General features: G+C 33.5%; 1 protein-coding gene across 5 annotated transcripts in view; it reads right to left on the bottom strand.

The window, feature by feature from the left end:
• Positions 1-15,270, bottom strand: part of LOC129237036 (uncharacterized protein CG43867) — a 127,409-nt gene that overhangs the window by 92,186 nt on the left and 19,953 nt on the right. For 4 of the 5 annotated variants that reach the window (XM_054871413.1, XM_054871411.1, XM_054871415.1 and 1 more), the window contains exon 1: positions 4,407-4,434. The exons of the other annotated variant lie outside the window; for it this stretch is intronic. In XM_054871413.1, the coding sequence (XP_054727388.1) occupies positions 4,407-4,427 (21 nt within the window). In that variant the 5' untranslated portion in view covers positions 4,428-4,434. Of the gene's footprint in view, positions 1-4,406; positions 4,435-15,270 lie in introns of those variants that run through there. 5 annotated transcript variants of the gene reach the window in all.

The following is a 15,270-nucleotide window of genomic DNA, read 5'->3' as shown; positions in this document are numbered from 1 at the left end:
TTTCATTGGCAAATGAAAAGTTTTAATCTTATTTTTTTGTAAACTTTTAATAGAGTTTGTCTTAGAGTCATAGAGCTTTACAATGATTCTGGAAATGTTGCACAATGATTTACCAGAATAATAACATTTCCCATTGGGTTATGTCATTTGCTCTTCGCTGTGTGACTGACCCGTTGGCATGCGGCAGAAGCATACAATGCTCTGCGTATTGTCTTATTTAAGGGGCAGGGGGAGGTGCACGTTCTGTTGATTGATTGTCGTCAGCAAACGCGCATAGCAAACGTTCACTCCTCGCCTTGTGAGTCTTGCCACATATGCCGCCCGGCTTGGTCAGCCTGTCGACCGACTCATCGCTTAGTTAGACTGTCAGTCGGACCTATTCGTTTGTACGCTAGTTGACTCGTCAGCTCATCCATTTTTTTGTGGTGGTCACAGCACCCGAGAATGAAATGAGTTCTGACTTTCAATCATTTCCTAGTACATTTGTGCATTTTGAGTTAACAACTAACACAAGTACACGCGCACCTACACACACACTTTTCATGAGGAACTTTTAAATGATAGATTAGATTTGATTTTGCAGTTCTATTGGATTTTGCTTTTATTTCACTTTTTTTCTTTAATTTTTAGATGTTGGCTCTTATGAATGGAAATTGATTTGTTGTACGAGTATTCTTGATTGAGAGAATTGTCAGAGGTGTTGATTGCTTTGTGTATATAAGAATGCTTCGTATATGTATATTTTCTCGTGGTTAATTTACCGTTTGAATTTGAAGAACCCTACAGACATATTCGATTTCTCCTTTCGTTGACATCTGACTTTATCAGATAATTTGATATGCCCGCTTGGGGCCACCACTTACGACAACTTCCAAATGGTTCAAAGGGTTAGAGAAGAAACGAACTCTAAAGCTTATTTTCAGTGCAGAAGAGTCAGTTTACTAGTCTACTCCTGCTCAGCGAAGCTCCCAGGGAAAGAGTACAGAAGTTCAGAGCGATCAACCTTAACTAGATCAAGAAATAAATTGCATTCAGTTTAGCTGTATTGTAGCTGGAAAAGATTTTATCATATTAATTTGCCGAGGGAAATTTCTATGAAAGCTTGGAGGTTTTGCCATTGCCTGCCGAGCGGCGACAACCATTAGAAAAAAACTGTTTCCATCAGTTTATGGTTTGTTACTGTACGGGTAGTTGAGTCCTGTAAATTCAGGCTGAACTAAGTCGGTAGACATAATAGCCTGATGCTAACATGGGTCCTGGAACACGTGGATATCGCGAGAAACAAAATTTCTGACTCTTTACCCAGACTGGGCTCTGAGGCCAACTTTTCTGGCCCGGAGCCCGTTTTGCCACTCTTTTCTGCAGCCATCAAAGCCACGATTAGCAAACGGGTTACTCTAACCCACAAGCGAGCGTGGCAGGCTGAGCGAGGCTGCACATGGACAAAACTGATGTTACCTGTCATGTCTGGCCGACTGTCGCAGTTCCTCCTGTCACTAAGCAGAGGGTACTGAAGGCGACTGATGACCGGCGGACCCCTTTCTGTTCGTCTGCCCTGCCTTCGCTCGAATCAGGCTTGAGGTTTTTGGCACTGATGTGTTAAGAAGCGACCACCTTGGCTCCTTGGCATCACAAGATCTACTCAGATTTCTTCGGAAGTCGGGTAGATTTAAAGAAAATTAAAAAGAGAACCCGAGTGCGGTACAATGGATTTAACTGTTTCTGAGTGCTGCACTTGCTAGTCTGTCCCGACAAACAAAAAAAAAAAAAAACTACTGTACGGATATTCGAACTTACACACTTCCGCATAGCAGCCACGCACCAACCCATACGGCTACGGCGGCCAACGTTTTCATCTTTGATCGGATAATTTTCGTGCCCAAGATGACAAGGTTGAATCTCCGTATAAAGTTTGTACTTTCCAATATCCCATTCGGGTAGCCTATTTCATATTACAGGTAAAGATATTCGCCAACGTATTTCGAAAAGATATCGAATTAGCCTAGGTTTATTAGACAGATGCCGTCTATAGCCGCCACTAGCTCGTAGACAGATGCTACATTCTGCTTTGTGGTAGAATTGTGTTACATAGATTGTTATTGTTAGCAACGGTGTTTACTCTCGACCTTTTCGGCTGGGGAGACATCACTCTCGAGATCATTGCACTAACTGAATTTGGACGAAATTCGCACACAAAACGAGGCTCTCCATTTTACTGTACATTGATAAAGAGATCAGTCGCAAGACGGAATTTTGTTACTTCCTGAGTAAAATGACACCAGCAGGAACGATTGAAGACATTGGAAACCATACCAACACAGCTTGTGCATGATTTTCCCAGCTACGTTTTCCCTAAACTACAAATTTTAAATTCAAACGTGAAATCAGTGTTGCGAATCCTAGTCGCTTAAATTCGTCCATATCAGAAGGCTGCAAACATTAGCCAACGACCTCGCATAATTTCAAGTCATGAGTTACTTAATCCGGTCATCAAACTCTCAATCGAACTAATCATCAAACACAGACGATTTGGCTGGATAGGCCACACTTTGCGCTAAGATGCCGGCGAAGTATGCGGATTTGTTCAGTGGTGGAGAAAATAAGATCTTAGCAGCTGTGGAAGACCAAAAACCTCCTGGCGCCGCATGGTGAATGTGGACTTATCAAATTCAAGTACAACCTGGAATTCTTTAAATTGACTTGCTGTCCATCGAACTGATTTCAATACGAATTAAATGAAATTATAAATATATACAGTGAATTATATCCTAAAGGAGCTCTCTCTTAAGCGAACGCCTCTCATAAGCAGTCAAAATTTTTCAGTCCTTAGGTGTCCGCCAAGCTTCTACTTCATTCATTTGCTTTTCTTTCACTTTGAAAAATAAGAAAACGATTCAAAACAAATTGGAGAGTGCAACTCCCCGCACTTTTACGCACATCTTTTAGGCCGTGAATCTTAGTATTCGACACGTCATTTATCAATAGAAAGAGCAACAAAGCCTTAAACGGTTCCGATGTGTGAATGTTTAGAGAGAGCCTGCTAAAAAAATTCCATACTTTTGGTAGTAAAACTATAAAAAATTTAATTGGTGTAAATTTTATGTGCCTCTGAAAGCAATTAAAGGAAAACTTTTGAATAAAATATCGTTTGTGGAAAAGTTTTTGCATACTTTTGAGCGCAGTTGTTGTAAGAACTCTCAGTGCTATTTTTATTGCGCAATATGAATTGATATTTTACAATAAAAAATTGAAAGTAATTAAATGGGAATTTTTAAATAAAAACCGTTTATGAAATAATTGTTGCATACTTTTGAGCGTAGCAGTTTTAGGAATATCAATCAGTTGCTATTTTTAAATGCAACATAAATTTAATCAAATTGATTTTGTACCACAAAAAATTGCTGACGAAAATAATGGTACATACTTTTGGGAGCAGAAGTATATACAAATTGTCCATACTTTTGGGTTAGAAAGTCTACAAAATAAACTAATAAACTGTTCCCCTCTCACTTTTAAATGCTTTCTCTTGGCAGTAAGAGCGATTGGCAATATTGCCTGTGCTTGGACAAAATTTTCGGCTATACAAAATTCCATACCACTTCAAGCTTCCATACTTTAATAAAATTTTCTGACAGCGGAAGTATTCATTTCCCCATTTTTTTAATTTATTTTTTTTAATTTTCACATTTTTTTTACAAATATTTTCTTTTATATCTCTTTTGCTGTATGAAAATAAATAATTTCAAGGCTTGGGGGTTCCCCAGGAAAATATTGCATAATTTCGGGTATTAATCAAATTTATAGTATAAAAAAATGTTGCAACTAGAGTGAAAAATAGATTTAAAGGCATGATACAGCTTTGAACACCTTTTTCAAATTCAGTGAGGCTAATAAGCCAATATCAAAGCATACTTTAAGGCTTTTTAGCACAAGCAAGCACTTTTTAGGTAATAAGAAGTTAAAATTATTTAAAACAAATTGTTTACATAAGGCACAATACTAAGACTTAAGCTAAATTTACCCAAAACCCTTTTAAGTATGCAACATAAATACCTTTTTGGGATGCATACAAACGCATACGCAAACTTAAAACTTTTAAATTCTTCAGAATTGAATAAAGCGTTCAAATATTTATTTAATATTATCCACTTCTTACAACGAAATGTACTTATAAATAAATATATCACTTATATTGCCTACTTTATGGGGATTTCCTCACAGCTCAATAGATTATTCGACGCTAGTGGGCCGTAAGTTCACGAAAACTTAAAAATCTACATTAGACGCGCGCCTTCAAATATATGCCTATTTTTATGTCCATTACCCACCCCGACTGGCAAAACCTATTTTCAGGCGCCACCGGCAATTAAAAATAAACCCGAGAAGCCATTAAATTCAACACCCACCTTCTTCCTGTAGTTGTCCATTCATAAAATATTTTTATCACACTCAGCTCAATTGTTGTTGTGTTTGGTTGTTGCTATTGCAGTGGTACATAAGTATGCTCATAGGCTACTCGTGCGTTGCGTGCAATGTGGAACGTATTTGAGCGAGTGTGTGGATGTTATTAAGCGCGTCGGCTACTCGCTCGCCTGCTATCGCTATTGCCTCGTTAATGTTGTAGTATTTGTTTCTTGTATCGCTGCTATGCTTGTTGTTCGTTGTCGTTGTTGTTTTTGTAAGTGTTGCTGTTGCTTTTGCTTTTGCTTTTGCCGTGCTGCTTTTATGGGGCGGTGGAATGCGCCTAACTGTAGGGCTTCATTATGCACAGCCAAGTGTTGCACGCATTTTTTTCACACGCGTATTTTTTCGCAATTTTCCCACGACTTGCCAAAGTTCTATTCAATATTCTTTGCATTGGTGAAATGTGGTGCATTTTTAGGCGCTCACTTGCCGTTTTTCTATGGTAAAAATTGACATTTTTGTGGAGTAATTTTCTCCAGCGCACTTTTAGGCACTCACACTCACTCACTTTGACATTTCAACTACATTTTTTAACTCTTTCATTCTACGTACATTCACTTTTCGGCTTTTGACATTTGAATTTATGTTTCAGTTGGCAATGCTGCCTATTCGCTTTGGTATTGAGGCGCGTGCGCTGATATTTTCATATTTTTGTAGTCTACTTTTTTGCATTCAAGCCAGGTGAATGTTGACATATATTTATAATTTTATTAGTTGCAAAAATTTATGAGATGCTTAAACGAATTTTTATTTATATTTTTTTATAATTTTTTTTTTATGGTGCTGTTTCTTCGCAGCCACCGATTTGAGGCTCAATCAGCTGTTCCAGTTGACAGTCATGCAATGCTGATATGTCACAGTTGAATGGTTGATATACATACATACAAATGAGTTACCGAATTGATTGTCAATGATATGATTTTTCGATTTCAAATTTTCGTTGTTGTTGTTATGCTAAATTTAGTTTGAAATTATGCTGAGTTTTTTAAACATTTCATTTCATTTTATGATGTAATCTGATGGAATTAGAAAAAGATGTGTTTTTATTCACGCAATTAGTGAATGCAGCAAAAGACAGAACAGAAAAGTGGCTAAGTCCCAAATTCTCGAAATTTGAAGTTGTTCCTGAAATACTCAGACACTGATTTTTTTCGCTAATCAACTTCAATGCCAAATTCGGATTATTAGAGTGTTTTTTTATGAAAATTAAAATGGATATTGAAATTGTAAAACAGAGTAGCTCTGATCAATTGCTTAATCTTTTGTTATAACGATTTAAAAATAAAAAATATAAAAATTAAAATTAATCTACCTTATCGTGAATTTTCATGTGCGAAATATTCCCTTAAATGAGGAAAGTGCGAAAATTTGTTTTTGTAATATTTTGCAATTTATGGGAATAATTGCTCATAGGAAGATTCACGATAAAACCGAATATCAAAATGTTAACAAATATATATTTCAACTAGAAATTAAAAAAAAAAAATAAAATAAGAAAAATATTTGGGCTACATTTTTGCCAAATTACAAAAACAAAAAAATTGATTAAATAGAATTGAGATTTTTATTTATTGTACGAAATGTATATTTAAATAAACTATATTAATCATAAAAAGCGAAATAGTAAATAAAAAATATGGAGAAAAAAATTACTAATGACGAAGCAATTATAAATATCAATGTTAGCTAAAATTAAAACAAACAAATATTTTATTAAAATTGTTAAAAATTCATTTATTGTATTTCACACATTACAAAAGCTATGAACTCAATACCAGACACATACAACATGATTTATTTTATTCTCAAAAAAATTAACATTAAAACAACAGAAGTACTTTAATCTGATATATTTTCATATTAAAATTTAATTGTTTTTTGAATTTATTTAAATTAAATAACTTTTTTTGGTAAAGAAATTTTTGTTTTAATTAAATGATGTAAAGGGTTTTCCAATAAGAGGTGCTATTCCCGTAAAAGATCAATGGCTTCGTTGCTTGTGTAGCACGTAGTGCCGTCTTGTCGAAAGTAAACGTTGTCCAGATCAATACCATCCAATTCCGGCCATCACAAATCGTTAATCATCTCTCGCTAGCGCAATCCATTCACCGTAACTGTTTCTCCAGCTTCAATTTCGAAAAAGTAAGGTCCAATGACTCCGCCGGACCATAAACCGCACCAAACAGTGACACGTTGAGAATAGAGTGGCTACTCAACAATAACTCTTGGATTTTCTGAGCCCCAGATCCGATAACTTTGCTTGTTGACGAAGCCACCAAAATCTTTATGCAAAATACGGTGTAATGACGTTTGTGGAATGCCTAATTCCAAAGAACGACGAGGAATGGACAAACCTGGGTTTTCTTCAAAACATTTTTATAGTAAATTTTAATAATTTCAATGCATTGTTTAAGCGTGTATCGTTCCATTTTCATTAATGGCGTAGTTTCTACTTGTCAAATATCAAAAAATTACAGCTTCAAAAGTGACATCTACCGCAATAGCGGGCTATTCAAAATAACACCCGTTATTGGAAAACCCTTTATTTACTTTTAATAGAAAGTGAAATTAATGTTAATAAAAAATTAAATACTTTTTACTTTTAAGAAATTCTCGGTTAAATTTGTTCTAATACTGTATTAGTGCTTTAATTTTTTTTTAAATTTAATTTATTTTTTTATTTTAATTTTAGTGTGCAGTTATTTAATTAAAATTTTTATTTAAAGTATATTAAATTTTAAGAATCCTTTTTTTACTTTTAATAGAAAATTAAATACTTTTTCTTAAACTGTGACTTACGTTCAAATTGTTTGTTTTTTTATTATAGCTTCTGCTCAAATATGAACGAGACGGTATCAATAAAACGGTCCGCGGATGACATATGGCAAAAATAAATTTTTTGTTTTTTGGTAGGACTGTTATAAGCTTACATGGCAAATTTCAGCGTGTTATGTCTCATAGTTTGTTTTCTGTGCTACTGTAAACAAGTCAAGCTCGAGTGTGTTCTTCGAATTCTCTTTTATGACTTCAATTGTCTCAAAATGTTTTCCACGGAGCGGCAACTTGAGCTTGGGAAACAGGAAAAAGTCACATGGAGCCATATCAGGCGAATACGGTGCTTGCGGAACGATATTAACATTATTTTTGTTCAAATAATCGCGAACAAGACGTGATGTGTGAGCTGGTGCATTATCGTGATGCAAGAACCATGACTTGTTGTCCCACAATTCCTTCCTTTTAAGATGAATGTTCTCGCGCAAACGCTTTAAAACGTCTAAATAATATTCAGCGTTAACCGATCGGCCTTGCGGAAGGAACTCCGAGTGCACCACACCTTCGTAATCGAAAAAAACAGTCATCATAACCTTAATTTTTGAGCGACTTTGGCGTGGTTTTTTGGGTTGATGTACGGCCCTCTTTGAACGATTTGTACCACTGGAAAACACGTGCACGCGATAGAGCAGAGTCCCCATAGGTTGTCTGCAACATTTTTAAGGCGTCTGAAGCTGAAATTTTGTTGGAATAACAAAATTCCAAACAAATTCTTTGTTCAACTTGAATTTCCATCGTTAAATTCGAAGAACACACTCGAGCTTGACTTGTTTACAGTAGCACAGAAAACAAACTATGTGACATATTACGCTGAAATTTGCCATGTAAGCTTATAACAGTCCTACCAAAAAAACAAAAAATTTATTTTTGCCATATGTCATCCGCGGACCGTTTTATTGATACCGTCTCGTTCATATTTGAGCAGAAGGTATAAACGCTTCAAAATTAAGAGCGAACTTATGGAATTTATTGACATTTTATTTTAAAATCTATTAAATTTTAAGAATAATTTATTTGAAATAATTTTTGAAACTTTGAATACTGCATAATAATTTTTTTTGTTAAAATAAAAATGTGAGAAAATAATAAATTTTTTCGATTCATATAAAAATATTAAAAAATATTCAATTTTTTTTATGGAAATAGAAATATGAAATATTTATATGAAAATATTAAAAACTAATATATTTTTTTTATTAAAAGAAAACTATTAAATTTTTTTACTAAAATTAAATCGTGAAAAAAATTATATTTATTAAAATAAAAATAATAAAATTTGTTTATTAAAATTAAATCGTGTAATAATAATAATTTTTTTTTATTAAAATAAAAATGTGAAAAAATTATAAATTTTTTTTATCAAAATAATGAAAGGTTAAAAATGTGTTTCGCAATTTAATAACAATTTAAATTAATAACAACAAAATGTTCTTTATTAATTAGAAGTTTTTTATTATATTTTTATTAAACAATGTTTTATGTTTATAATTTTCAGAGCACTGTATTCATCCTTCGAGTTTAATAACTTTGCCATTTTATGATTTTTACACTTGCAGTGATTTTTATTTTATTTTATATTTTATGAATTAAATTTTAATAATTTATTAAATCTTCAACGCAGCAGATGAAAAAACTTATTTTTTTTTTCTTTTTTTTTTAATTTGTTTTCCTGCAAATATATTTTTATGAATTCAAATTATGTCCCTTTCCACTTGCTTGCCCCATATTTCGTTATATCCACTTTTATTTAAAATATAACTTTTTTTTTATAATTAATTTTTTCGGTTATGCAAAACTATCCGAAACTGTCGCAGCATGACACAATTACCAAAGCCAGCAGCCGAAAAGTCAATAGAGCAACGCAGCAAAAAATAACAAATAACACAAACTCAAGTGACAACAATAACAACCAACAACCATCGCGCAAAATGTGTCAGCTGTCAATGACATGTGTCAGTGTGGTCAGTGCACACAGGAAGACAGATTTATGCATTTCCTTTTATTTCCCACTTTCTCCCCATTTTTTCTTAGGCAGCAGCTCGATAATGCGTAAATTTGTCGAATTCATGCTGGAGTTTGCAAAAATGTCAAAATATCTCATTGGCTTTTTATTGTTGCGCTATGCTGCAGTTGCATTGGTGGAAAAAATAATAAAAAAAATAGAAAGCAAAAAAAGGGTTGCAATTTTAGTTTTTGCTTTCAACTGCCTTCACAATTGCATATTCTCCTTCTGGTTTGGTATGAATGTATGTGTGTATGTATGTAGGTATGTGCGCTCGCGGCTGCGTCGATACTCTTTTTTTGTTTTTTCCTCTTCTTCTTTCAATGCGCCACCAGGCATTTCTACTTGTTTGCGTGCGTGTGTGTGCTTCCCTTTGGCCAGGCTGTGGCAGCCGAAATGTCAGTTTATGCGCTGTTTGTTGTTGTTATTGTTTTTTGTTGAAATTCTTGCACTGCTGCCGCTGCTGCTGGCTATTTGTTTGCTTGTTTATCGGCTGACTATGCTGTCAGTTGTTTATTGAATGCATGTGCGTGTGTGTGTGCGTGGCGCTCGCTTTGAGGGGTTGAAAGTGGGCTGTCAAAGGGATAGGGATGGAGTTTGTTTGGATGTTTGCTTTGCATTTATATGAAAGTGTGTTTGTTTGCTTGCTTGTGCATGTGTGTGTATGTCGTCTGTCTCAGTCTTTAATAAATATTTTTCTTTGGTTTTTGGAAGGAACTGAAAAATTGTAGCTTATAAAATTTTATTTCAACAATTTTTTTTTTTAATTCCAGTATTTTTATGAGGCCTTGATTAGTATTTGAAGCAGCGATTTGTACTTAAAAGTAATTTTTTTTGGTCAACGTTCACCACTAAATTTCTTCACTTGAAAATTCCCATACAACATTTTTTTCAAACTTGTTTTTACATAATTTTCGTAAATTTTGGCTTTGTCTGCGCCAATAAACACCAGAAATGTTCACAAGCACCACTGCATTGCTCATTCACGAGTTTGCTTAGCATTTTTACTTAATAGAATTTTTCCATTTTTTATTTTTTTAATACCATTGCATTAATTTTTCTTGCATTACTATAAATTTCATTCAATTTCCAATTTTCACATACTTGATTTCTTTTAATTTAAAAAAATAGGAAAACGAAAAATTATAAAGCACGGCACAAACAGTTTTTCACGTTCGCGTCTTCTTTGCAGTTTAGTATTTAATTATTTGTCTCTGCTTTCGCTGCCTTCCACTGCCCCGATATCCAACACGAGCCTTCGTTGTGTTCGCAACAAAACCAACAGGAAGGCTTTCGAATTAAGTTGCCACTCATTGCTAGTATTTCACCTTTGCTTTCATCTGTATTATCCATGTTGCTGTTGTTGTTGTTGTTTTTTTTGTTTCTTTTCGTATGCTAAATACACCACAAGATTTCGTTTTGTTGCTGTGTTTTTTAAGCTAAATACACACCAGGCAACCGTTGAAGCAACGGTTGCAGCAACGTGTTGCCTTTGTTTAAGAAACACGTTGCGACCGTTGCTTCAATCTCAGTATTGTGTATAACTGTGGTGCAGGAAAGGTACAAGCGGAAGATACGTAAAATTAAATTTTTTAAATGATCGACGAAATGCGTAAAATTACTTCTCTTATTATAATTGACGAACTTTTGTACGAAAATGAGGAAGAAAAAAAATCTGGTCCAAAAATTGGCTTTTAAAAATCGAATTTTCGAACGAGAGGCTGCTGAAAGAACTGAAGGAAAATGAGCCAGCGGACTATAAAAATTACATGAGGATGGATGAAGCCCTGTTTAGAAAATTGTTGGACTTCGTAAAGGCCAAAATAACGAAACAAGATACCATAATGAGAGAGCCAATATCAGCAGAAATTAGACTGGCAATAACTTTGCGGTATCTTGCAACAGGAAACGCTTTTGCGGACTTGAAATTTTTATCAATTTTATTGTATTCATTTTTTAATTGATCGCTTTTTTTCTAAAATTTTTATTTTTATATTTTTCACTACTTATATCCCACAGCTCTCTCAAATTTTATATTCGTTAATAAAATTAACATAATTTTCATTATTTTCAATTGCCATTTTTTCCTTTTTCACTTTATTTTACTCCGCACGAACCTTCTTCTTTGCTTGTGTTCAACGAACTGAACGAGTAAAAGCAGTAAACAATGATACACACGAAGCAACGGTTGCAGCAACCTATCCCAAAAATCAAATTTATTTGATATTTCAGGCAACGGTTGCAGCAACACGAAAATCATTTGGCAACACAGCTACACACGAGGCAACGGTTGCTTCAACATGGCCGAGTTGCTGCAACGGTTGCCTGGTGTGTATTTAGCTTTATAACTCATGCTTTTGCCATATATTATATGAGAAAAAAAATCGGAGAGAGTAAGCGCCAACGAACTCCCGTGAGCAGAGACGGCAGACAGTGGGCTAATGTGCGCAAAAAATGGTAAATAATTTTTGGTAGGTCCCTACAGATTTTTCGTTTATTTAAGGGGGTCTTCTGGTCTCCAGCGAAAAAAAAATCGATTTTTTTTTTTTTGCATAATTTTGTTGTATGTGTATGCGAGAATACAGAAAGGATTTTTTTTGAAAATCGCATTTTTTCACATTTTTCTGGGCACCGAAGTGTACCCTCCTCCGGCCGTTTTATCATAAACTTTATCTTTAAACGCGTTTCCCCGAAAACCGTGTTTTTTAAGCATTTTGGTCACACTTTTCATAGTAGTTATACTCCGATTTCAATGGTTTTGGTCTTAAAAGGTTCGGAAAACTTACCGCTAAGTTTCCCCGTGTACGATTTTTGAAATTTTTTTTCATTCCATTTTTATAACCTTTTAAAGTTCAAAAAATGAGCAAAAAAAAATTTTTTTTGCAAATTGTTGCATAACTTTTGAAAAAAATTAAAAAAAAAAAATCTGTCACGGGAAAACTTAACCAGGGCAACTCTGAAGACAACGCATATCTAATTTTTGCTTTCTGATTACCCAGGTGGAAAAACCGTGACCAAAATGGAGACCTGTTTCGTTTGGAGGTGGACGTTCTCAGCGCCATTTCAAGGTCGCGGGTGTTAATTTTTTTCAAAGTCAAAACCATTTTTTAAAAGCCAAGACATGTACCTTTAAAATAAAAAAAAAAAATTTTTTAAATATTCACAGGATTTGTCACAATCAATCCCCAAAAAAACCCTTCATTTCAGGGCCTCGAGACCAGAAGACCCCCTTAAGGGTACTTCGATTTTGCTGAGTTTTCCCTTTAATGCTAAATACAAATATCTGAGGTGATCGCCGCCATATTTTATAGAAATATTTATTTGACGCCAATTTGTCGTCAAACTCGCACCCGGGTTCAAGCTTTGCTTCACAATTTCGCGCTTTGGTTCAAAATATCTTGAACCTGAGCTGCACCTAAAAAATGTAAACTCCTCAGCTTATTTTGAAATGTTCAGTTCATTCTTTGAGCTAAAAAGTTTGGGCTCTAGGAATGCAATGCAGCTTTTGCAAGAAACTTAGGAGTTTAATTACATTTTAGCTGAAGTAATTTGAGGTATACCAAAGCGACCTTGCGCTCAAAATTGTGAAATGTAAGGTAGTAAATAAAAAGTGATTTGAAAAGTAATTTCTCTTTAAAGTCTTTTACTATAGATCTCAACAAAAATTTGTAGTTTCCGATACCTTTCAGGAATGGTGTTCCTTCTTTACAGACTTTAGCTTTGATGCTTCTGTAGACCTTTGAACTCGAGTTCATTGCAATGTGTAACTTGAACTCATTACCTTGAGTTTCCCTCTCTCGCGTCAACTTGGAGCTGACGCCCATTTCTATCAACTACTTTATTTCGAACAAAAAACGAAGGAGTATAACTGGGAACGAAGTAACAGATGCATTGGGTATGAGGAAAGGCACTTACGCTCAGCCCAACCCAGCTTGGGTTAAGTTGATAAGTGGACTGAGTAGAGGGCACAAAAGGCCATGAGGTCGAAGTGTAAACCTGAAATTTTATTCATTCATTCACACACACAAAAAAGGGGGGAAAAATACAAATGGTGGCTGGAAATTGTTTACTAATTTTTGTTCCAACTTATTTATGAATCCTGGCTCAAACGATCGCCGAGCTGGGATCAACACTCAAAATACTTTTGTGGAATTTAAATGGAATTATTCACTATCTGCTCCTCCCATCTAGTAATTTGGACCTCTACTTTCAACAACTAACCAGACTGAAGCAGGCGTTCGAACAAAAATGGCAAAATTTGGTGAATCAAGAAAATTTTGAGGTGCGCCTAACTTTAATGACGCGCACAAAGTTTGGTATATCTGCCCAATAGTCTAAACCTGGCACCACGCGAGTATAATTTTTTCATGATGGTACAAAATAGTTTTGAATCAGTTGAAAAATAAAAATTGATAAATAATGAACGTTTAAAAAGTAATTTTTTTTATATTTTCTTCTACTTATGTTTTATGACTTAATCGAGACACATTGAACGGGAAGGAGCAGTAGAGCAACTGTTTTAATTTTTTCCAATTCTTTTTTGGTCTCTAAATTGTGAAATTTTTTTAATTACTTAAAACGGCCAAACTTTGTTTATAGATTTTGGAATTCTAGGGATAAAATGCAAGAAAAAAACAAAAAAAAACTGCTTTGAGCGAAATAAAATTTAAATTTTTTTTAAATATATCAACTACAAGTACACCAAAGTACACCATTTTTTTTCAAAATTATCATAAAAAAGATATTAAATTAAATAGAATGCAATTTTTATTTACTGTATTTCAATAATTTACGAGCTATGAACTCAAAAATTAAATAGTAAATAAAAAAATATGCAGAAAAAAATTATTAACAACTAAATAATTTTAACTGTGACTTCAACAATAACTTCAAAAAACTCTATCGATAGTAGATATCACTAAGAAAAACAAAAATTTTATTAAAAATTGCAAACCACAAAAATCATTTATTTAAAAACGAATAATGAAAAAAAAATTAAATAGTAAAAAAACGTATATAGAAAAAAATTATTAATAGAAATTATATTGCACAAAAGCCTTAAACTTACAACCTTATATTTCCAAAATAAATTGTTTTATAAAAAAATTCGTAAGCTTCTTAAATAATAATTTTTGTTTTTTAAATGTTAAAGTGTTATAAATTCCAAAACGAATAAAAACAAAACGAAAAAAAAAAATTCAAAACTTTAAATTAACACAAGATATAATAATTAATTTAAAAATTAAAATTAGAAAATAACCTTTAATAGTAGACGTCACTATTTTTACCATTTAATGTTTAAATTCAAACACTTCACTTTTCGAAATTTAAATTTTCAAAAAACAAAATATGTACATTGCATGGAGCATTCAAGGAGCCTTGAGGTTAATAATTTTTTTTAATTTTTTTAAAGTATTGTATATTAACAATAAGAACAGCAAATACAAGGTGGCGCAAAATTAGTCACCTGATGGAAAAATTTATAATTTTTTTTTCAAATGGCGTCGTACGTGAATCATATTTGCCACCTATGAACGAGGTCGCTGCAGTTTACATACAAACTAGCAATGGAAAAAAGAAGAGATAAACATTTATATGACTTAAAATAATATTTTTGTTTTTTTTTTTTTGCAAAAATGTTGTTAAAACAAAATTGGATGAATAATTTTGCGCCACATTTTAATGGAGGAATATTTTGGGTACATCTCTAATTGGCCTTTTAGTAACTAGTAAAATTCTATACTCTCGTACTAGTATAAGTTCTTTCATTAAATACCAATTCATGCACCAGAATATTTGCAGAATAATTTGATTTTTCTCTATAAATTAATAATTTCCAAAATAATAAAAACTATAGCTATGAGTTCTTTTATGCTGCCACACTGTCCGGTTACTGCCTGATTGTCTGCTTAGTTTGTATTGTGTAAAAGTGTGTGTTATGCTACGAGGCCACCACTACTACTTTCTTGCAT

This window comes from Anastrepha obliqua, chromosome 2 (assembly GCF_027943255.1).
Source record: "Anastrepha obliqua isolate idAnaObli1 chromosome 2, idAnaObli1_1.0, whole genome shotgun sequence".
NCBI lineage: Eukaryota > Metazoa > Arthropoda > Insecta > Diptera > Tephritidae > Anastrepha > Anastrepha obliqua.
The sequence above is the reverse complement of the archived record's forward strand: the minus strand, read 5'-3'. Positions and strand labels throughout refer to the sequence as shown.